The sequence below is a fragment of the Pongo pygmaeus genome, chromosome 1 (genome assembly GCF_028885625.2).
Source record: "Pongo pygmaeus isolate AG05252 chromosome 1, NHGRI_mPonPyg2-v2.0_pri, whole genome shotgun sequence".
Classification (NCBI taxonomy): domain Eukaryota; kingdom Metazoa; phylum Chordata; class Mammalia; order Primates; family Hominidae; genus Pongo; species Pongo pygmaeus.
This window is the reverse complement of record NC_072373.2, coordinates 7,459,605-7,484,879: the sequence shown is the minus strand read 5'-3', so window position 1 is coordinate 7,484,879 and position 25,275 is coordinate 7,459,605. Positions and strand designations below refer to the sequence as shown.

General features: G+C 39.3%; 2 protein-coding genes across 3 annotated transcripts in view; one reads left to right on the top strand and one right to left on the bottom strand.

Moving 5' to 3' along the window:
- Nucleotides 1-4,101, top strand: part of KMO (kynurenine 3-monooxygenase) — a 60,391-nt gene extending 56,290 nt beyond the window's left edge. The window contains exon 15 of one of the 2 annotated variants that reach the window (XM_054479004.2): nucleotides 1,380-4,101. In XM_054479004.2, coding sequence (XP_054334979.1) covers nucleotides 1,380-1,580 — 201 coding nt within the window. In that variant the 3' untranslated portion in view covers nucleotides 1,581-4,101. The remainder of the gene's footprint in view (nucleotides 1-1,379) is intronic. The other variant, XM_054479009.2, reaches the window with a different exon arrangement.
- OPN3 (opsin 3) overlaps nucleotides 3,022-25,275 on the bottom strand; it is a 48,669-nt gene continuing 26,415 nt past the window's right edge. The window contains exons 2-4 of the mRNA XM_054479020.2: nucleotides 17,065-17,384; nucleotides 7,170-7,421; nucleotides 3,022-4,113 (exon numbers count right to left, since the gene is read on the bottom strand). Coding sequence (XP_054334995.1) covers nucleotides 3,850-4,113; nucleotides 7,170-7,421; nucleotides 17,065-17,384 — 836 coding nt within the window. The 3' untranslated portion in view covers nucleotides 3,022-3,849. The remainder of the gene's footprint in view (nucleotides 4,114-7,169; nucleotides 7,422-17,064; nucleotides 17,385-25,275) is intronic.

Below are 25,275 nucleotides of genomic sequence, written 5' to 3'. Positions count from 1 at the left end.
ACAAATACAGAAATAACGGGACAGACACCAACTGTTTGCCTTCCAAACAGAAACTGTCCTGAGTACAGAGAGGGAACAGTGCTTACTGAACAACATTACAAGGAGGTGGCAAAGAGAGCTTTTGAAGGGAAGAATCTCAAGAAAGAAACTGATGCTAATATTTCTCAACTTTTTACTTTATTTTAGCAAGATGTACTGTTCTTGATTTTTGCTTTGTGCAATATTCTTATGAGTTTAATTTGTAAAATTAGACAGAACTGAATCACTTTTAAAAGACCTATTCCAATGGAATGCTATAATACATTCATTTTGGGCAGTTGGCCTAGAGATGCCATTAAATGGAATTCTGATTCCCTAGTCTTCTACTTTGGGGATTTTACAACGTCATTTATTCAGCAGAGAGTTTTATTTAGTACATAGCACTGAGCTGGCATGGTGATGAACACGACCAGCTCACACCTTTCACAAAGCTCAGAGGCTAGTGGGGGATAGAGACAGTTGCACTGGAGAGGGATAAACTGCCCCCAAGGAGAACAGGAGGGGCCAGGACAGGGGAAGGTGGAAGACACATGAGAAACATATTTCAGTGGAGCTGGAAGGCAGCACTAGTGTGTGAGAATGATCAGAGGGTGGAGGCAGGGCTTTAAACACCTGGAATATTATCTTGAGAGAAACAGGGAGTCCAGGGAGGCCGACAGACTCAGTTATGGATTTTAGAAAGATGTCTATATGGAGAATGGATTGGAAGAAATCAAGGTTTATCTCTACAAGATGAATAAAACAGGGCCCCCACCTTTAAGGAGCTGAAAGTCTAAAAGGGGAAAAGATACCAGCAGGCAGTTAGAGTGCAGGACAGTAAGTGCGGGGATAGGAATAGGCCCGGATGCCATGGGAAAGCACCTGACTCAGGCTGGAATGAGCCTCAGGCCACTGTTTACAGCTGGTGTTTAGTCTCCATGTGAGTCTTAGTCACAGAGGCCACCAGGCCACCACTCTTCTCCTGGAGACTTTTGGGAAGCTTCTGAGAAGGAATGAATGATGTGTGGCCCCAGCACAGCAGTACTCTTCTAAGAATTCACAGCTCTTTTTCTAAACTGCAAAGGTTTTTTAATGGCTGGACAAAAGCTAACTGCTAAATTTTTTTCATACAGAAGACCTGGATTCATGAGTTTCTTGGGAGAGAGGGAGAAGGGAGGCTCCCAATCCTTGACTTTATCTTGATCTTATCAATTCCTGATCCGGTGGTCATGCAATTAAATTGTTGTTTCACGTTAAAGAACAAAGAGGACATTGTTTACCCCTTTGTTGTTAAAAAATGAACTCTATTTTCAGATCTTAATCTCTGGACAAATGAAATGAGAGTTCTTGCTGTCTTACAGGTGATAAACAAAGGACTCTTTTTCTTGGGATCACTGATAGCCATCAGCAGTACCTACCTACTTATGCACTACATGTCACCACGACCTTTCCTCCGCTTGAGAAGACCATGGAACTGGATAGCTCACTTCTGGAATACAACATGTTTCCCCACAAAGGCCATGGACTCCCTAGAACAAATTTCCAATCTCATTAGCAGGTGATAGAAAGGTTTTGAGGTAGCAAATGCATGATTCTCTGTGACCAAAATTAAGCATGAAAAAAAAGTTTCCATTGCCATATTTGATTCACTAGTGGAAGACAGTGGTCTGCTTGTAATTAAACTGAATGTAGAATATCTCTGTATGTTAACTGCAATTACTGGTGGGGGGAGCATTTTAAAAGTTGAAACATGCAGCTTCCCTACATTATACACACTCAGGTTGAGTCATTCTAACTATAAAAGTGCAATGACTAAGATCTTTCACTTCTCAGAAAGTAAGGCCCTAGATGACTCAGGGAAGACAGTAATCATGCCTTTTCTTTAAAAGACACAATAGGACTCACAGTAGCATTGACTCAACACCTGGGACTAAAAATCACAACTTACCTGGCATGTTAACTGCACTTTTCATTACCTGAATGGAACTCACCTAACCACAGGGCTCAGACTTACTAGATAAAACCAGAAATGTAAATAAGGAATTCAGGGGAGTTCCAGAGACTTACGAAATGAACTCATTTTATTTTCCCCATCTTCAAATACAAGTGTTATCATCTATCTGTTTATCATCTGTCTATCTATCTATCTATCTATCTATCTATCTATATCTATCTCTATTTATTTATGTATTTAGAGATCAGGTCTCACTCTGTTGTCCAGGCTGGAGTGCGGTGGTGAGATCTTGGTTCACTGCAGCCTCTGCCTCCTGGGCTCAAGCAATCCTCCCACTTCCGCCTCCCAAATACCTGGGGCTACCATACCCAGCTAATTTTTTGGTATTTTTCAGTAGAGACCGGGTCTTGCCATGCTGCCCAGGCCAGTCTCAAACTCCTGGCCTCATGTGATCTGCCCACCTCAGCCTCCCAAAGTAAAGGGATTAGAGTTGTGAGCCACTGCTGCCAGCCCAGAGTTACCCTCTAAAGATAAGAAAAAGGCTATTAATATCATACTAAGTGAAGGACAGGAAAGGGTTTTATTCATAAATTAAATGTCTACATATGCAAGAGTGGAAAGGAAACAAGGGGAGACAACTTTTATAGAAATACAAAGGCATTATTTTATTCAATTTCAGACCCTCAGAAGCAATTTACTAATTTATTCTTCGACTACATACTGCAGCAGAACCAGCAATACACTTGATTTTTAAAAGCACATTTAGTGAAAATGTTTTCTTTGGTTCATCCTTCTTTAACAGGCTGCTAAGTCACAGAGAAGTCCTTCAAACATGATTAATTATGAAGATGAAACACTAGAGTCATATAAGAAATAAAAATTGGGCAATAAAATAAAATGATTCAGTGTTTCTTTTCTATATTGTCAGTGAAATCCTTGAGTTCTAATAATCCATGTTTAGTTTGTAGGGAAAGACAAAATAATTTTTCCTTCTACCCACTTTAGGTTCCTTGGCTGGGGCCCCTATAACAAAAGACAGGTTAACAAGAGAAAAGCAAACATAAGTTTATTAGCAGGTATATATAATATATATGTGGGAAATACAGGTGGAAATACAGGGGAATGAGCAAATCTCAAAGAGCTGGCGTCTTAGAACTCCCTGGCTTATATAGCATCGGCAAGGAACAGTAAATTTTTAGAGAAACAACAAAACAAAGAAAAAGAGCTTTGAGTCTGTAGGGGCAGCAATTTGGGGGAAGCAAATATATGGGAGTTTGCCTTGTAGATTCCTCTGGTGCTGGTCTCCAGGCTGACAAGGATTCAAAGTTGTCTCTGAAACTCCTCTTTGTCATACTGCACATATAAAACGTCTTTTGTTTCCAACAAGGGATTTTCTTTTTCATTCTAGAATTATCTCCTTGATAACTTGATCAGATATAGGACATGACACTGAATAGAGTCCAACAGTACAAAAAAAATTCAGTATGTTCTAGCTACTTCACACATGTGTATGTGACAGTTATTTTTACAGTAAGGTATTTTCGAGAAAAATGTATTACGTGTTTTGGAAAATAGAGTAATTTAAAAAATATATTTGAAATGAAAATCCCCAACACATTAGAAGATGATGATGTTAGATGCCCATCGTGTGCCACAAGTGGTTTTTTCATTATGTAAAGCACCCGTTGAATTAAAAGAATTTGTTTTTGTTCAACCTCTTCCTGAGGCCCAAGAGCACATGGGCAATTCGGATTTCCTGCTGGACCACAAAGTTCTATTGATATTACATAGAACGGGTATCCCAGACACTTCTTATGATGGAAGTCTAAAAGTGGCATCCAATTTAAGGCCCCATCTTTCGTTGCCATTCTTCATTCCTACAAAGGACGAACTTGGATTACATCAACTTTGGACCCATTGGTTTTGTCGCTGTCGTCAACTGACAGTGATTCATCACTGGTGATGATAAAAATGATGGAAGAAGAGTTGAAAGTCACTTTTTTCTTTGGCCTGTCCCCATCTTTCTGTGACATCACAATGGGTCTGATCTGCATTTCACTTCCAGCTGCTGGTAGGTCTTTAGCAGGCCGCTGGCACCTCAGCAGTCGGAGGCACAGGAGCTGCAAAAGGGATCTTCGAAACTGAGCAGAGAAAAAATAAAGTGGAATATTAAGTAAAAGTTGGGCACTGATCTGGATTAACATTCAAGGAAATCAGTTGAGCTGAATTTAAGTTGTTTTTTGTTTGTTAGCAGGTGTGGATGTGGGGTTATGTGGTCATGCTCAGATCTACCTAAATCACCCCAGAGTTTTTTGTCTTTTATTCATTCTAATTCTTATTAACCGGAATATGTAGAACCATTTCAATACCTTGTAATCCTCCAAGCTTCAATCTGCACACATATTCTATGAAGGCAGGTACAACTATTAAGAGACTTTGAACATTAAGTCAGTCCACAAATATTCAGTGGGCATCTACTAGGTGACAGCCACTGTGCTATAATTAGAGATTTTTTACCGTAAGCAACAAAAACAGACAAGGCTCTTCCTGGCAGGGTTTACAGCCTGGTGTACTTGCTAATGTCTCTTTAATTAGGTGAAGAATTTTTTTTTTTTCTATCGAAATTACTAATCAGTTGGGGAAAAAAATACTATAGCAGACAGCACTAATGTCGTCAACAAACATAATTCTTCTCCGTGTCCTGGGTACAAGATCGAATAATATTTGTTGGCCTCCTTTTGGCTTCTCCTCTCTGCTGTTCCTCTCTACAAGAACCTGGGAGGCCAACGCCTAAAGATCATAATATCACACAGTGGCAGGAACCTAGATTCCTAAATGACTGCATAGGACAGATCCTCTCTCCTCCACCCAATACATTATTAGACTGAACTGTGACCTGAATGAGCAATAAACTCCGTATTAATTCACTGAAATGTTGGGGTTGCTTGTTATAGTAGTTGGTTCATCATGACCAGTAAAACATAAATCAAAAGTTAATGTAATTGTTATCCCATTATTTAGAGCGAAATAAATGTTGAATATATGGACTTTCTCAGATCAGGAAACACCAATTATAAATATAATAAATAGCTACATTGATTTCTGTCTTTTCTGTTTGTTTTTTGTTTTGTTTTGTTTTACAGCTGACACTGCCTGATAATGTCTTCTTTGAGCTCCAATCTTACGCAAGTTAGCATTTAGTTTATACTCACATTTAAAAATATTTATTTTTTCTATCTGATTCAAAAATTTAAAAAATAAAAATATTTGTTTGAGACTTTATTCACTAAACCATTGTTTGGTTAAGTGTTAAAGATAGATTACTATAAAGGTTAAATAGAGTATGTATGCCAAAAAATGTTTTTCCATATAAATGGTAAGCTCTTTGAGGACAAGGACTGTTGTTTTTATTTATTTGTTTTTGCTTGTATCTTTTAGACTTCCTGTTTAAAGTATGCCCTTAAGAACCAGAAACATCGGGACCATGTGGGAGCTTGTTAGACATGCAGAATATTGGGCAACCATACATACTGAAGGAGAATATTCATTTATTACAAGATTTCCAGGTGTGGGGAATGCACATTAAAGTTCTAGAAGCACTAATTTATAGCCCATTGGCTGAGAGAAACAGTGCAACAAATAATTGTTAGTTATGTATTTTAATTTTGTCTGTTGAGAGGGTGGTCCCTAAGATATCTTATCCTCTGATAGAAAATTAAAGTTATAAACCATCTCACTAGAAAAATTCACATGTGTGCATACTAAAAAATTGTTATAAACAATTTCCGGGGTTTCAATGGCTCTTCTGAGGCCAACTCAAGGAATGTTTAGGTCCTACGGACTCCAAAGTTTAAAATCTCTGGGTTAAAGGAAATAGACCAATTGAAGGCAACAGAAAAGGGAAAGAAACACTGTCAGAGGAGATTAAGGCACGTGAAAGTGAGTTTATGGAGAGTGTAAGCCAATAATATTCAAAGAAAAGGAAAGGCAAAAGAAGAGGCAGAGAGATTTAGCACTGAACATAATAAGGTTATTACAAAAGTGCCCTCTTCTTCCACATTCTTGAGTAGTAGAAGTCACTGTGATTATTATTGCCTGTTATTATTATGTCCTGTTATCTTTAAAATTCCAATGGAGTAATTAAGCATTATCTTTAACTTTTAAATTCTCTGAAACTTAGAGGCTCAGCTTTATAATAATCATTTTGCGGGCTCTCCTAGCCATGACTCATAGCCATCAAGCCAAAACCTTTCAGCTACAGAAACAGATGATAAAGAAGTTCCTCTTCTTTTTGAGACAGGGTCTCGCTCTGTCGCCCAGGCTGGAATGCACTGGCGCGATCATGGGTCACTGCAGCCTTGACCTCCTGGGCTCAAGAGATCCTTTCATCTCGGGCTCCTGAGGAGCTGCGACTAAGGCACATGCCACCACGCCCAGCTAATTTTTTTTCTTTTTTTTTTTTTGAGAGAGGGGCGTCTCATTATGTTGCCCAGGTTGGTCTTGAACTCTTAGCTCAAGCAATCCTTCTGCCTCAGCATCCCAAAGTGCTGGGTTTACTGGCTTGAGCCACCACACCAGGCCCAGGAAGTTTCTTGAACCAAATTAATTTAGGCTAGACATTTGCTATGGCATGTGAATAACAACCCAGCCCAATTGCTACAAGTATCTATAACCCCAAGTGAGGAGTTATAAGCACTGGATTTGCGGATTTGAGCAAACTAGGTTCAAATCCTAGCACCACTACTTCCTGGATTGGGCAAGTTATTTAACTTCTCTGAACCTATTCATAACCCATAAATAAAACAAAGAATAATATTAGTGCCTATTTTGTGGAGTTTTGTAAACTGGCTTGTAACTTGTTTGTGACTTGCTTGTAACTTGTTTGGTACAGTAGGAATTTTAAATGTATTATTAACATGGTAGCTGTTATTACTAGGCATAAACTATTTTCTGATGAATTAAATATTAATTTTACTAGAATTCTACCTAACAAGTGTGAATCCCTATGGGTAGTTCTTAGAATTGTTATGATTTTCTTTGGAAATATTCTACATTTCTTCCAGATCCCTTTACATTCCTACAAAATTCTTGTTTTTTTTTAATTGAAGCGACTCTGAATCACCTCTGTAAAAGTATTACACTGTCATTTCCAACTCTATCCCCAGGGTGAAAACAATCAGTTAATTGCAAAGCTTACCTTTCTGATCATGAAGACATAAATCACTGGATTGTATACAGTGTTCGATTTAGCAAAGAGGTACGAAACAATAGATATTGTTGGAGTGACCAGGCGGCCATGACCATTAACCACCAAGAAGCAGATCACGATATAAGGCATCCAACAGACCAGGAAGGTGAATATCATTAAAAAGCACATTTTGGCCAGTTTCTTTTCATATTTTAAAATCTTGATCACTTGAATTGTCTGAAGATCTTCCACACAACGAAGCTGCAGAAAGGAGAAAGAAAGGAAAAGTCTTAAAAAAACAAAAGAAGGCTTTCTTTTGTTGTTTTTATAACAGATATTCAGACATCATTCTTGGCCCCACCTAAATGGAAAGAGAACTGAATGGCACCTTGGCAGGCTGACTTCTGATCTGAGACTCGTAGCTGAGTCCAGCTTTAACCTTGCCGGGCCTCAGTCTCCCCACTCACAACATAGGGTGGTTGAGCTACATAGCCTCCTACATCCTTCAGTGTTTTTTTAATGTTCTCTAATTTACTTAATAAGAATAAAATTATTTTGCCTAGATCTTCAAGCCTCTAAAAGACAGCCTGAAAGAGTCATGATCAAATGGAAAGACTTTCCCCACCATCCTGGAAACTCTAGAGTGTTAGTCCTCGAGTTCTCAAATCAGACCGCATGCCCATGTCATGTCAGGTGTTCTGCATGATTAAGCCTGCAGCTGGCCTTGATGAGCACTTAATCCCCAAGTGAATTCTTACTGAAAACCAGCTTTTCAATTCACTGCTAATGACTATAAAGTAGAATTTCAGGAGAAATTTGTTTGTGATTGGCTTCATGAGGGGCTCACTTGCAGAGAACAGCACTTGGTAAAACTCCTTCCTCTAAAATCAGCCTGTCTACTCACAGTCTGTTCCCATTAAAGGGATGGAGGAGTAATGATGTACAGTCTGAAAGTTCTTTGAGTTTCTTGAATATAAGTTTCTTTTTGCTGTTTCTCCTGTTATTATAAATGTGTCATAATAATACACAGGCAAAGAATATTTCTGCATACCAAAAACATGTTCCTAAATAAAAATAGTTCTCTCTAAACATTGTAATAAGTTATACGAATTATACTACAAAATACAAATACTTTATATATTGATTTTTTAAAGTAGTTAGCATATAGTTAATACTTAGTATTGATTACTTTATGCCGGGAAATTTACTGTGTTTCAATGAACTCTAAGTGTACCTTTTAGTTCTAGCATTATCATAAAAATTAAGAGAAAGAATTTCCAAAGAAATCATTTAGAACATATGCTTAGAGTATTTAGAAATATATTTTAATTAAAATTCTCAAATTACTGATATCCAAAATTATATTTAAGAAATTATATTCTTATCAAAATCATGTATTCAGATTAGCAAAGAATAGAGAGAAATAGGAAAAATTTAAATCGTTGATTTTTTTAGGGTAGAGAGACTATGTGTGGGGAAGAGTGGGTTCTAAATTTCTGGCATTAGTTTGGTGCAAAAGTAATTGTGGTTTTTGCCATTAAAGGTAAACCTTTGAAGGTAACCTTATTTAAAGGTAAATAATATTCCTTTACCAGTATGCCAATTACTTTAAAAAATCAATATATAAAGTATTTGTATTTTTGTAGTAAAATTAGCATAACTTATTACAATGTTCAGAGATAACTATTTTTTATTTAGGAACTTATTTTTGGTGTGCAGAAAGGTAAATAATTTACCTTTAAATAAGGTTACCTTTAAAGGTTTACCTTTAACGGCAAAAACCACAATTACTTTTGCACCAACCGAATACTACTATTCTGTGTGTGCAATTCTATTTTAAAAGAAACTGTTTTATTTAATGGGATAGAATATTTTTCTGTTTTCAAAACATCATTTTGGGGGAGCTTCCCTAAAGTTTATAGGAAGGCTGTGGGGTTTCGATAAAAGCTCTAGATTTGGAATTAGAAGATCTAAGTTTATATCCCAGATTCACCACTTTTGCTCACAGTGTGATACTGAGCAAGTCAATAACCTCTAAGAGTAAAGAAGAAAGGAGGTTAAAACAAAAAACCTATTAGAATTAACAGAACTTGAGTTCCGTTTCCACGCGTATGACTTTGTGGGGTTGTTTTTGAGGTTAAGTACTTATTTATATTTGAACTAGATGTGAGACTAACACATTTGTATGTATATATACATTTATGATACTATAGGATACTTGGAATCATTATTGACTCTTCAGAGTTTCAATTAACAAGTAACATAACCACATCTCAGTTATCTGCCTCCCAAACCTCCAGTATTTAGGTCCAATCGTTTTATCTGTACCATTTTCTGGGCAGGTCAGTCTTTATCCCCTCTCGCCATTTATGAAAGCAGAGCACACATTTATCCATCTTGGAATTACATGCATGCTGGAGAAATTAATTTAAATAAATGTTGGTCTATACGTCCCCAGTTCCTCTTTGGGATAAAGAGAAGATCTTGACTAATGTTTTAGATTATTTGGGTTTATATATGAAAGTTTTCATGATTATTTTTTATTTATCTTTTTCAGGCCTCTTTCTTTCATTACTTTCTATTCCTTCATTCTGCTCATTAAATATTTTCCAAATAAAAAACTCGATTTCATGTCTTACCCTCTTTATTCATTCATTTGAGGATAGTTTTCAAAATTGCTATGGATTAAGCAATTTTGAAATGATTGGCACAAGCACAAATTTGTCCTAAAGAATGAACCAGCTAAAAAAATTCTTCAGAATTCTCTATCAAATTGTTCTCTGGCTGTATAAATGGCTGGTGCCTAGTGCTCCTTAATCCAAGACATCTGTAGATTTTCAAAGAATTTCACTGTGAATCTTCATTCTCAAGTGTGTAGCTATGTCTCCATCATTGTTATGAGACACCTCTCTCTGAATAAGGAAACTGAGGCAAATTACTTTCAGTGAGCTCTCTGTTTAGGTAGCAGCTAAAGTCAAATCTCTTCACACTTTCACCCCTTCTCCTGTCTTCCCCTTTCTATGCCCTCTGCTTGTAACTCATTCCAAAAACAGTCACTGATCACATGCAGACACTGTTCCAGTCACAGGTGAGAAAATACATAAGACCCGGTCTCTGCTCTTGAGGAATTCACTATTTGCTGAGGATGATGCGCACTGAGCGGGTAGAAGCCACGAGGGAGGTAAACAGGGAGGATACGGTGGTACACGGGATGGGTAACTGGTTCTGAGGGTGGGTTAGAGCAAGAAAATCGTGCTGTTAGCCTTCTGAGGGAAGGAGGAATTAGTCAAGTAAAGAGGAGAGTCAGAATGTTCCAGAGAAAGAAAGTGTGCTAGGACAAGAGGCAAAATAACAAGTCAGTTTCTGAAAACAGGAAATATTACCAATGGCCGCATCCTGAGGTGGCAAGAAGAGGGGAGTGTCAAGAAACGAGGCTGGACGGGTAGACAGGAGATGCCATACAAGACCTGCCGGCCGCACCCAGGGGCTTTATTTTTAATCACAAAGACAGTGGAACTTCTGAAGGTAATATTTGAGAACAACTACTCTGATGGCAGTGTGCAAAGAATGGAATAGAGGAAAGCAAAAATTTTAAAAAGGAGAACTAAGTTTTTTTTTTTTTTTTTTTTTTTTTTTTAACTGAGTCTGTGGCAGTGGGAGAGGAAAAACTGGATACACCAAAAAATATAGGGCTGGGCGCAGTGGCTCACACCTGTAATCCTAGCACTTTGGGAGGCCAAGGCAGGCAGATCATGAGGTCAGGAGTTCGAAACCAGCCTGGCCAACATGGTGAAACCCCATCTCTACTAAAAATATTTTAAAAATTAGCTGGGCATGGTGGTGGGCACCTGTAATCCCAGCTACCCAGGAGGCTGAGGCAGAAGAATTGCTTGAACCTGTGAGGCAGAGGTTGCAGTGAGCCGAGATTCCGCCATTGCACTCCAGCCTGGGCAATAAGAGTGAAACTTTGTCTCAAAACAAAACAAACAAAAACAAAACAAAACAAAAAAACATTTAAGTGGCATGGATAAGAACTGATCAATAGTTGTGTGTTGGGGGAGACATGGATGACACATAGTCAAAGATTACTCTCTAATTTCTGGTCTTGGTAGCTAAGAATGATGACTATTCAATGAGAAAGCAAATAGAGGAGCAGAAGATTTTAGGGAAAATATGACAAATTAATCTTTACATTTGTTAAATTTGATGAGTCTGTGGACCATCCAAGTGGAGGTGTTCAATAGGCAATTGACTACGAGGATCTGTTAGAGGCTGGAAGAAAGATCTGAACTGGAAATGGAGATGTTATCAAGCTTGTGTCAGAAGGAGAAATCCTGGCAGTATGAAAGACCACCCGAGGCCAGTGTGTAGCATGGAACAAGAGCTAAACATAGGATGCTGGGGAGGCCCAAAGAAGAGAAGCCCTTGGAAGAGATAAGAAGATGGGGCCAGAGAGTCAGCAACAAAGACAGCAGAGAAAGGCGCCCTAGAATCGATGGCAGGAGACCATCACAAGAAAGTAGAAGTTGCCAATAGTCTCAAACGCTGAGGATACTAGAAAGGAATAAAAATGTGTCCATGGGATCACATATCTGGGAGCTCATCAGTGACCTGAAATGAGGGCTGTATTAGTGGCAGTGTGGTAGAGGAAGGAGTCACCAGTTTGCCTTAAGTTGAGGACTGAATGCTAGATAAACTTACTAAACTACCAACTCCCTGAACTACAACAGAAATGTATTTCTCATAGTTCTGGAGGCTGGGAAGTCCCAGGTAGAGTAGCTGGCAAGGTAGGTATCATTCTGAGGCCTCCTCTCTTGACTGTTATCTCACTGTGTGCTTCCATGATCTCTTATTTATGCATACGTGGGAAGACAGAAAGAGAGACAGAGAGAGAGATAGAAAGAGAGAGAGAGAGAGCAAGCTTTCTGGTGTCTCTTCTTACAAGGACACTAATCCCCTAATCCCATCAGACCAGAGCCCCATCCTCATGACCTCCTCTGACCCTAATTACCTCCCAAGGCCCCATCCCCAAATACTGTCACATCGGTGGTTAGAGATTCCACATAGGAATCTGAGAGGGACACAAACATTCAGTCTATAACAGCAAGAAATTGGCACATTTTATATGCTCAATAAATATTGGGTAAATGAATGGTTAGTGAGTGACAATGTGGCACCAAGAGTCACCAATGGTTCTTTGAGTTAGCAGTGACAAAAAGGAGAAAAATAAAGTGATAGCTAGAGGGAGGTGAGAGTAGATTGTGATTTAAAAAAAAATAGCCTGGTAAAATGCTAAAGGGAAAGGGCCAGTGGTAAGGGAGAGTGTGAAGATAAAAGTGAAAGAGAAAATTATTAAGAAGTGTCTCTGGGGCATGGAAGGGGGTGGGGGAGCAATCAGAATACAGAATCGAGTTGGTCCTGGGAGACCTCTCCTGTCACCCTGTAACTGAAGAGAGAGTCCTAAGAATCAGTGGTTTCTGTAAAGAGAGGTAAGGAGTCAAAGGAACCCTTGATAATGGCTTTGTTTTGTCTGATAAATCAGAAGCAGGCTTATTTGGTAAGAATGAGAGGAAACATCAGCAAATGTGAAAAAACAGAAATTATAAAAAACTGTCTTTCAGACCACAGTGCAACCAAACTCAGGATTAAGAAACTCACTCAAAACCGCTCAACTACATGGAAACTGAACAACCTGCTCCTGAATGACTACTGAGTACACAACAAAATGAAGGCAGAAATAAAGATGTTCTTTGAAACCAATGAGAACAAAGACACAACATACCAGAATCTCTGGGACACATTCAAAGCAGTGTGTAGAGGGAAATTTATAGCACTAAATGCCCACAAGAGAAAGCAGGAAAGATCTAAAATTGACACCCTAACATCACAATTAAAAGAATTAGAAAAGCAAGAGCAAACACATTCAAAAGCTAGCAGAAGGCAAGAAATAACTAAGATCAGAGCAGAACTGAAGGAAATAGAGACACAAAAAAAACCCTTCAAAAAATTAACGAACCCAGGAGCTGGCTTTTTTGAAAAGATCAACAAAATTGATAGACCGCTAGCAAGACTAATAAAGAAGAAAAGAGAGAAGAATCAAATAGACACAATAAAAAATTATAAAGGGGATATCACCACCGATCTCACAGAAATACAAACTACCGTCAGAGAATACTATAAACACCTCTATGCAAATAAACTAGAAAATCTAGAAGAAATGGATAAATTCCTCGACACATACATCCTCCCAAGACTAAACCAGGAAGAAGTTGAATCTCTGAATAGACAAATAACAGGCTCTGAAATTGAGGCAATAATCAATAGCTTACCAACGAAAAAAAGTCCAGGACCAGATGGATTCACAGCCGAATTCTACCAGAGGTACAAGGAGGAGCTGCTACCATTCCTTCTGAAACTATTCCAATCAATAGAAAAAGAGGGAATCCTCCCTAACTCATTTTATGAGGCCAGCATCATCCTGATACCAAAGCCTGGCAGAGACACAACCAAAAAAGAGAATTTTAGACCAATATCCTTGATGAACATTGATGCAAAAATCCTCAGTAAAATACTGGCAAACCGAATCCAGCAGCACATCAAAAAGCTTACCCACCATGATCAAGTGGGCTTCATCCCTGGGATGCAAGGCTGGTTCAACATATGCAAATCAATAAATGTAATCCAGCATATAAACAGAACCAAAGACAAAAACCACATGATTATCTTAATAGATGCAGAAAAGGCCTTTGACAAAATTCAACAACCCTTCATGCTAAAAACTCTCAGTAAATTAGGTATTGGTGGGACATATCTCAAAATAATAAGAGCTATCTATGACAAACCCACAGCCAATATCATACTGAATGGGCAAAAACTGGAAGCATTCCCATTGAAAACTGGCACAAGACAGGGATGCCCTCTCTCACCACTCCTATTCAACATAGTGTTGGAAGTTCTGGCCAGGGCAATCAGGCAGGAGAAGGAAATAAAGGGCATCAATTAGGAAAAGAGGAAGTCAAATTGTCCCTGTTTGCAGATAACATGATTGTATATCTAGAAAACCCCATTGTCTCAGCCCAAAATCTCCTTAAGCTGATAAGCAACTTCAGGAAAGTCTCAGGATACAAAATCAATGTACAAAAATCACAAGCATTCTTATACACCAATAACAGACAAACAGAGAGCCAAATCATGAGTGAACTCCCATTCACAATTGCTTCAAAGAGAATAAAATACCTAGGAATCCAACTTACAAGGGATGTGAAGGACCTCTTCAAGGAGAACTACAAACCACTGCTCAATGAAATAAAAGAGGATACAAACAAATGGAAGAACATTCCATGCTCATGGGTAGAAAGAATCAATATCGTGAAAATGGCCATACTGCCCAAGGTAATTTATAGATTCAATGCCATCCCCATCAAGCTACCAATGACTTTCTTCACAGAATTGGAAAAAACTACTTTAAAGTTCATATGGAACCAAAAAAGAGCCTGCATCGCCAAGTCAATCCTAAGCCAAAAGAACAAAGCTGGAGGCATCACGCTACCTGACTTTGAACTATACTACAAGGCTACAGTAACCAAAACAGCATGGTACTGGTACCAAAACAGAGATATAGACCAATGGAACAGAACAGAGCCCTCAGAAATAATGCTGCATATCTACAACTATCTGATCTTTGACAAACCTGACAAAAACAAGATATGGGGAAAGGATTCCCTGTTTAATAAATGGTGCTGGGAAAACTGGCTAGCCATATGTAGAAAGCTGAAACTGGATCCCTTCCTTATACCTTACACAAAAATTAATTCAAGATGGATTAAAGACTTACATGTTAGACCTAAAACCATAAAAACCCTAGAAGAAAACCTAGGCAATACCATTCAGGACATAGGCATGGGCAAGGACTTCATGTCTAAAACACCAAAAGCAATGGCAACAAAAGCCAAAATTGACAAATGGGATCTAATTAAACTAAAGAGCTTCTGCACAGCAAAAGAAACTACCATCAGAGTGAACAGGCAACCTACAGAATGGGAGAAAATTTTTGCAATCTACTCATCTGACAAAGGGCTAATATCCAGAATCTACAATGAACTCAACAAATTTACAAGAAAAAAACAAACTACCCCATCAAAAAGTGGGCAAAGGATATGAACAGACAATTCTCAAAAGAAGACATTTATCCAGCCAAAAAACACATGAAAAAATGCTCGTCATCACTGGCCATCAGAGAAATGCAAGTCAAAACCACAATGAGATACCGTCTCATACCAGTTAGAATGGCGATCATTAAAAAGTCAGGAAACAACAGGTGCTGGAGAGGATGTGGAGAAATAGGAACACTTTTACACTGTTGGTGGGACTGTAAACTAGTTCAACCATTGTGGAAGTCAGTGTGGCAATTCCTCGGGGATCTAGAACTAGAAATACCATTTGACCCAGCCATCCCATTACTGGGTATATACCCAAAGGATTATAAATCATGCTGCTATAAAGACACATGCACATGTATGTTTATTGAGGCACTATTCACAATAGCAAAGACTTGGAACCAACCCAAATGTCCAACAATGACAGACTGGATTAAGAAAATGTGGCACATATACACCATGGAATACTATGCAGCCATAAAAAATGATGAGTTCATGTCCTTTGTAGGGACATGGATGAAACTGGAAACCATCATTCTCAGCAAACTATCGCAAGAACAAAAAACCAAACACCGCATGTTCTCACTCATAGGTGGGAACTGAACAATGAGAACACATGGACACAGGAAGGGGAACATCACACACCGGGGACTGTTGTGGGGGAATGGGGGAGGGATAGCATTAGGAGATATACCTAATGCTAAATGACGAGTTAATGGGTGCAGCACACCAACATGGCACATGTATACATATGTAACAAACCTGCACGTTGTGCACATGTACCCTAAAACTTATAATAATAATAAAATAAAAAAAAGAATGAGAGGAGACAGTAGGGTAAGAAATTAAAATGAGAAATGAGGCTGTGTAATAGTCACAGTGTGGAGACAGTAGACCACACATACAGGGATAGAAAGGTTGCTAGAACAAGGCTGAGAGGACATCTAAGTGTAGACAGATGTGTTTTGTTTTTTTTCCAGCTCCTCCTTGCAGTTTGACTACAGGCATGGAGAAAATAGATGATTGAACTGATCTAGGGATTTTGTCTTTAACAAAGTTGGCATGTGTGAAGAATGTAGAAACAAATGATTTAAAGTGATGCATGTAGCTGAGTCTGATTTTTAAAAGATGAAAGTTAGAAGGGTTTGACGGAGTGAGCAAGAGACTAGAGACGGAAGCAGAGAACAGAATTGGAAGAATCAGTGAATGAGGAAGGAAACATCCATGGCCAAAGCCAGAGACTGGGAAGTGGAGCCTGCTCCACACTGGGTTTGAGTTCAAACTGGAAAGTTCTTGTTGGCACAACGTGAAATTGTTTGTGGTCAGTTCTTACCCTTTATGACTCTGGTGTGATTGCCAAACAAAACATCTGTGCTGTTCTCTAGTCAAATTCATATGACTTTTGAATAAACAAAGTTATGGGAAGTGTTGAACTCCCTTTTTTAAATTCTTAAATTTTAAGAGTGTTGGGTAATGTAGGGTTTTTTGGTTGCTGATTTTGCCAGTCAGAAGCTTTTTCTTTCCTTCTTTTGGTTGAGAGAGGGATGGAGAGAGAGTAAATGCTATTCTGCATTGATCTTTCCAGAAAGTGACTCATAGCATAAAATTCAACCAGATGGGAAGTCCCCTAGAACTGCTCTACCTCTGGGCAACTACTGATGACATAGGAAGACTTTCATTATTTTCCACACAAAATTTTCTACCCTGGATGTGGTTTAGGAGGGGGGCATCTGTAGTCTTCAACTCACCATTCGAATGGAATACAGAATATGGCCATAGCAATGGGCTATGACACCCAGGGGCACCACCAGGCAGCCAAGAAATAAGAAAAGCACAAAGGAGGAATCGTTGGCATCCTTGGATTTCCAGTCCACAGTGCAGCCTAGTCCGTGTACGTCCAGGATGTACCTGTTCCAGCCCAGGAGAGGTGCTCCTGCCCATGCCAGTGAGTAGAGCCAGATGTAGGTAATGGCCCTCCAGGCCCAGGAAAAATTGATCACTCTGGCATGGACCACGCGAATGTAACGTTCATAGGCCAGCACGGTTAGGGTGGCAATGGCAACAATTCCTGCAAGAAGAGAAAGTGGAGAAGTATAGCATGGTGCAGGGGGAAACCAGGCATAAGAGACGTGATACATTCTCCACTGGAAATACCTTACAGAGTATCTGAGACTGATAGAGTGCTCTCAAAGCCAAGAGTAATAGTGTCTTATAGTCCCAAGGAAATTCTACTGAAAACAGTTATCCATAAAAGGAACCATAGAAGGGCAGTCAGTGGCTCACGCCTGTAATCCTAACACTTTGCGAGGCTGAAGTGGGAGGATTGCTTGAGCCTAGGAGTTCGAGAGCAGCCTGGACAACATGGCAAGCCCTGTCTTACAAAAAATACAAAAATTAGCCAGATGTGGTGCCACACACCTGTGGTGGCAGCTACTCAGGAGGCTGAGGCAGGAGGGTTGCTTGAGCCCAGAGAGGTCGAGGTTGCAGTAAGCTGAGATCGCGCCACTGCACACCAGCCTGGGCAATAGAGCCAGACCTTGACTCAAAAAAAAAAATAATAATAATAATAAAATGGAAAATGCCATGCAGATTACAAAAAGATTAGACAAAAATTAAAAGCCCTAAATCAGCCCCACCCCAAAGATGCCGCTATTGTATTAATGTTTCTCCTGAAGAGAAATTCCAGAACGAGTAAGGGAGAGTCACTAGAGCAAGTGTCTCTTTTAGTTTACCTTCTCTTGGCTGTCTGTGACTCAGCTATTAGAGATAAAGTCAAAGGGGGTTGCAAAAGCTCAAACTGAATGAAGTCGCAGTAAAATGATGCAGAGGACTGCCGTAACCTGCCTACTACCAGCAGATGTTAGCATACAAACTGTTCACATGCAAGGATTGCTGACAAGGGCTGGGGGGGTCTTCTGGGCTTCCGTGGTCTTCATGTATATTGCTATTTTGCAACAAGTCCACTTTAATGATACTGTTTGCATACTTCTCTGTCACGTTCAGAGAGTAAGGTACTCACTTAACAAGCACCTACTATGTGCCAGGCACTGTGCAGTGGATGGCCAATGGTGACTAAGAGACAGAACTCTAGATGTCTGAAGGGAATGTACATCTGTAAACACTGACAATGACCATGCAATGTGTGAATGCTACAACTGCCACACAATGGATTGGAGACACAGAAAGGGAAGCATTTGCACACAAGGCAGAAGCACATTCCAGGAAGAGTGAAGAAATATGTACCGGAGCATGGAGATGTAAAAGGACACAAAGAGGTCTATAAACGATGATTCAAAGATGTCAGGGCTCACAGGAGATGGAAAGAGAAATTTAGAGAGAGCCACACTGACAAAGGCTTTTAATTTCTAGCTAACGTTTTTGTTATTTTAATTTTTTTTGGTTTTAACCTTTTCCTCAATGAAATAGTAAATTATAAATCTATTACTCTCTTGTCCCTTTTACACAATTAGATTCCCCTTTTCCTCCTCCTCCTTTTTATTCAGTAGTGGATGCTCATTCTAGCAGTAGTAGAGAATTTAAAACACGATTGGAGGCCATGGAAACCAGCTTGAAGGCTATTGCAACAGCAGGCAACACATGATGGGACCTCAACTAGGATGACATTAAAAGGCATGAACAACAAAGTCTGGATTCCAGAAACATTTAGCAACTGGTATCAACAGAATCTATCTACTTATCAAATGTGAGGTGTGAGGGGAGAGAGGAGTTAAAAGTAACTTTGAGGTTTTTGGCTGGGCACGGTGGCTCATACCTGTAATCTCAGCACTTTGAGAGGCCAAGGCGGGTGGATCACCTGAGGTCAGGAGTTTAAGACCAGCCTGGCCAACATGGCGAAACCCTGTCTCTACTAAAAATACAAAATATTAGCTGGGCGTGGTGGCAGAAGCCTGTAATCCTGGCTACTTGGGAGGCTGAGGCAGGAAAATCGTATGAACCAGGGAGGCGGAGGTTGCAGTGAGCCGAGTTCGTGCCATTGCACTCCAGCCTGGGCAACAAGAGTGAGACTCTGATTCAAAATTAATTAATTAATTAATTAAATAACTTGGAGGTTTCTGACCTGCCTAAGGAATAGCGAGTGATTACATGAACTGAAGTAAAAACCACAAGGTGTATGAACAGATGTGGGGAAGACAATAAAATCGTGAGCTTCCTGGAGCATAAACATTTGTTGAATGAGTGGACGCAGAGAGATTGAAAGAAAAGCAGTTCAAATGAAGAATGAAAAGAAGACTGGTCTTCTGAGAAGTAAGGGAGAAAAGGGTGTGGGCGGCAAACAGGTTAAGAGGCCTGGAGGCAAGTCCCAGCTCCCCATGAAATAGCTCTGTAACTTTCAACAAATCAAACAATCTCTTAGACCTTTTTGTTTTCATAAAATTAAAAATCCCTTCATATTTTAACATTTTGTGATTCTGCAATTAGTAAGTATGAAATACAGAGGTGTTGGACTCAGAAAGCAATTGGCATAACATAGTTAATATTCATTTATCCCATGACAGGTTTGTTCTTCTGTGGGAGTTGGAGGGTGGGGAGCAGTATTATTCCCGGTGTCTCACACACATGGCATCCAATAAATGTTCTTTGAATTAATAAGCGAATATTTACTAAATACTCAAGTGACCGGAAGAAGATTGGGTTTTGGAATCGAGTGGAAGAAAATACTTCAGAGAATAATAGTATAAGGCTGGGCGTGGTGGCTCACACCTATAATCCCAACACTTTGGGAGGCTGAGGTGGGCAGACAACCTGAGGTCAGGAGTTCAAGACCAGCCTGGCCAACATGGTGAAAACCCATCTCTACTAAAAATACAAAAATTAGACAGACATGGTGGCATGCATCTGTAATCCCAGCTACTTGGAGGCTGAGACAGGAGAACTGCTTGAACCTTGGAGACAGAGGTTGCAGTGAGCCGAGATTGTGCCACTGCACTCCAGCCTGATATCACACTCCAGTGTGATAAGTCAGGGTGCAAGAGGTTAGTAACATTTTCCTTCTGGTTATTTTGGTCAAAGAGACTTTAACATTTACTAATATCGATTTTGATCAAGCCTGTGTCTTAGCAAGCACAATGAGTTTCAGGTGCCTGATTTCAGTTGTTATGTACCATGACATGTTAGTACAGATCTAGCAAACTTTGTATTTCCTAAGTCCTCCCTGATAGCACGAGCATATAACTGAGTGGCAGCGTTAGTCAGACTGACTTAGCCTTCGAGGGTAACCCAACTGAAATGATCTAATCTACATCTTCCTTGCAAAATATGCGGCCCTTCTCCCATCAATGCTTTATTTACTAACAAATTTTGGTCTTGAGTTGGAATTAATTGCTGTATTCTATTTGATTCCCACAACACTCCACCAGGAGGATGAGAATGAAAGGACTGTCTTACAACTACTTTAGACCTTTAACTGATGTTGAGCCTTATTAACAGAAATAAAAACTACATGGTATATGAGCAGATATGAGGAAGACAACCAAATTCTACTTCAAATGGTGCATCCATTTCCGTGAACACTGAAAAGCAATGGGAATGACGAGTGCTGCAAACTGGGTGCCGGTTATGCACCAGGTCCCATGATCATCACTCCACATATGATATGCACTCTTTTGGAAAGAAGGTCTGTGGCTCCAAGGGTTAAGGAATTGATGTCTCCACCAACAGGCGGTGGAGACAGTTTTGAGAACCCAAGACTTACTCTAAATCCTGTGATTTTGTCTTAATACCACCTGCTGCCACTAAAGGGTGACTTCTACCTCTCCACAAATTCTACCAGTGGTAAAGTGATGTCTGTGCCTTTGCTGCAAAGCTGCAGATGGATCAGGTATGTGCCTATCACTGTGCTGAGTAGGTCTTTTGGAGAAACCAGAGACACGTTGTCCCTACCCTCAAGAAGACTGCAATACTGTATTTTTATATCACACACAATATTAGAGAACAATGTAAGATGATATGTGATCATATGTCAAAGTTATGGTGCAAAAACAATCCAGAAAAAGTAAAATCCCAGTGGACTACTGGCTTCATTCAGAGATAAAGCTTAAGTTGGGTCATAAAAGATGGAATAGGTGTTAAGGAATGAAAGGGAATGAAATGGGCATTTCTAGTTGAAGCCTCCTTGAATTATTGCAATAGTGCCTTGGACTCTGGGTGTGGAGCCAGGACCAAGAGATGGGAAGGTCAGTCACTACAGGGGATGGCGCAAAGCTGATCCATGGCTGTCCATGGTCCACAGCAGGGATATTCCGTCTTTTTCTTACTGTTTTCCCTAATAGAATTTTGAAAAACTATGTATACAACCATATTTAAACTGTGACATCTACATTTTTTGTCTTAAGTTTAAAGAATTGTGTAATATAAACATTTCAGAATTGGAACCATTGGAAAGGGCTTATGTACCCCCCAGCGGTTTTGAAGACAGCAGTCTGTAAAATCAAATCTCGTTGGCATATCATTAGGCTTTGCCTAAGCTTGCTGCATCGGGATACACACCATGCCCAGGCTGCAAACTGCCCAGCATGTTCACTCAGAGCTGGCAGCTTTGATACTGCTGTTCCTTCTGCCTGAATTGCTGCCAAAGATCTCACAGTCTGGAGAAGACAGATGTGTAAACAAATAATTACAGGAATGTGATAAGAGTTAAACAAAGCTGTGTCGGGGAGCTGGAGAATGCAATGGAGGAAGTACTTATCTCTGCCTGGGGAAACACTGGGGAAGGTTTTAAGGGAAAGCAACATTTGAATTGATGAACAGGAGAATTTTATCAAGTTGACAAGAGGGAGGATATTTCAAGGCCAAGGATACAGTATGTATAAAAGCACAGAAGTGAAAATATTTATTTAAATGTCTACTCTGTGCATCAATTTGAGTCAAATAGTTCTTTCCGCTATAACTTAATGATTATACACTCATTTGCAATATTTATCAACAAACACGTGTCGTACACATACTGTGTGTCAGGCACTGTGCTAGGCAATAAGAAAAAAAGATGAATTATAAACAGAGAAGTAAACTACTATAAAACAATGTGATAAATTCAATAATAGAGAAACATGTTTGAGGCCAAAAGTCCTGTATTCAATTCCAGTTTTCTCCATATTACCTAATGAATAAGTCGTCTGACTTCAGATCAATTTTACTTTTTTTCACATAATTACTATGTGACCATGGGAAAATTAATTAACATCCCAGAATCTCAATTTGCTCACCAGTAAAATTGAGATAATAGTACCAAAATGCTGTCTCATTGTGTGGGTGTGTGGGTGTATTAAATGTTTAGTAAAGTTGTAATGCATAAGGTATTATTATTATTACTGAATAGTTGAATATCTGGGAGCAAAATTGCTTTAAGTAGTAGAAAGTGAGTGGAAGGCATGGGAGTGGACAGGGCTCTGGAGGTTAAATATCAATACAACTCTGGAGCTTAAATATTAATACAAGGTGTGTCTATCAATGTACAACTACCCAATAATGCAGTTATTTTCTCACTTTGGCCACTAGATGGCCACATTGAATAGCTTATTTATAGTTCAAGTATCTAGACTGGGGTAAGCAAGTTCACACTAAACAGAAGAGCGTGCTTCGATAAAGGCCATGACCCAGACCTGTCAATCCTTATCTGTTGTATGAAAAGGTTACTATGACAAAACCCATGCCTTCAAGGAGCACACAATCCAGAGAAGGAGGTAGAAGGAGAAACTCTGCCTATAGTGGGAGGAGGAATACCCAACTCAGGAGATTTTCTGTGGGAAGCAGGTACCACCTGAGCGAGTCTTAAAGCTTAAGCACACTTTAATAAGGCCAAAAAAAAAAAAAAAAATGATGGAAAAGTGACAGCCAATCCTCTTATCCTATTCCAGGAAGAGAAAACAGCTTATGTAAATACATGGAAATCTGATAGAGCTTGCACCCTTTGGGTGCCTGCAAATAATTCAAAATGGTAGGACGGAGTTCTAAACAGAGAATGAAAAGACTGAAGACTCTCCTAGGAAAACCCTTAAATGCCATGCGTGGAGCTTGGAATGTGTCCCAAGGGCTCTAAGGAGCCATTAAGCTGTCTTTGTTCACTTCCATTACTATACAATTCTAGAGAATTTTATTTTCTTTTGATTTTGCTTTTGGAGGTTTTCCTTATGGGAAGTTCCCTTGGGCTGCAATGAGGAAAATGGATTGTGAGCCAAGCCTGGTTCTAGGGAAACCTAGTGAAGAAATATGGTTACCGTAGTAAGGAATGAAACTGATGCAGTGGCACTAGGGAAGGAGAGACGAGGAAGGTCCACCATATTTAAGGAAGTTAATCTTTGTTGGTTGTGGGAGCGAATGAAGAAGAATCAAAGGAAGTCTTGGGTTACTGGTTTGTTATAATTAATAGCTGATGTTGCATTGACTTAGAAAAGAAATGGGAGAGAAGTAAATTTGGAAGTGAAGATGATTAGGGGATAACATGTCATCATAGATTCTCTGGATCATTTTGAACAATATCTGGGGGGACTGTGTTTCAAAGTCTCTACCTATAAAATAGGGCAACTGTAAATACCTGACCTGTGGTCTTCAGAGTTGGCTGGGTGGATGAGCACACAGTAAAATCTTCCAAACTAAGTGGATGCATTTTTCTCAAATTAATGAAAATTTTGCTCATTCAAAAATATATCGATTTTTAGAAATTTTAAAAGATGCAGTTTAACTATTTTTGTTCACAGATAGTAATGGAAACAAAACTCTATGAAGATTGCTTAATAAAGATACTACTTTACTAAGTAGTGGTCTTTATGAAACCATCCCTAGAAGCTTTATAAAATTAATCAAGGAAAAAAGGACAAGGGGAATGTAAAATAAACCAAGCCTGTGGTACATTCAGCATGGATTATGAGGTCAGCTTGCTCTCTGACCTGCTTCCTCATAGCTGTTTGCCTTTTGTCCCAGAATCATGTAGACCCTGTGACAAAATTATAGTTCCCCTTAACTGCTCTATGGATAACAGCTTGAACATTATATAATGTTAAGTTTTCCATTTGAGATACTCTTTCAGGTCCTACGTACCAGTGAAACTACTGACATCAGCTTGCCTGAAGGATCCCACGAGAAGCTGACTCACCAAAGAATGCAGTTTCCACATCCTGATGATTTCATCCCCTGTAACCCAACCAATCAGTGGCCCCAGTTTCCCATCCCCTTTCTCCTCATGGTCCCCTTAAAAATCCCAGCCCAGAACTCCTCAGGGAGATGAATTTTAGGGTCTCCTCCCATCTCCTCACTCAGCACCCACTCAATCATGGCTGTTACCATGCAGCAGGCATACCATCCTGTTGCTCCTATAATATCTACTCATATTAAACAATATTAAAGAAAACCAGTATATTTAATATGCCTGAAAAAGTTTGTTCTTTTAAGCAGGTAACCAATTCTTTGAAATCTTGTTTATATTGCTTATTTGTTGAGGAAGTTTCCTTTCTCCTTTTTATTTAATTAACAATAGTAATTTCAGCCCACTAACACTTATAGAGAGTACTTACTATGAGTCAGGGACTGTTCTAAGCAGTTTACCTGTGTTATCTCATTTAATCTTCATAACAACTCTGTGAGACATGTGGAAATTATAATTACGATTCCCATTTTACAGATGAAGAAACTGAGGCAATAATGGTTTAGTCATTTGCCAAGGTCACAAGCTAAAAAATAAAAGAGCCAAGACTCGAATCACACAGTCTGCTTCCAAAGTCCATGCTGTGCTATACTTGTTTTCTAATTCTTCTTTGAGAATTATCAAAAATTTTAATTAGTGATGTAGAGTCTCTACAGAAAGCATATTTAATCCATTGTCTGCTACATATGTTCTGTAACCATGTCTACCTTTGATATCAGAAGAAGTCATTTTTTTAAACTCAATATTCTTAAATTGAAGAATTTTAGAGAAAATGAAAGACTACCTTCATTTGAATATCTCT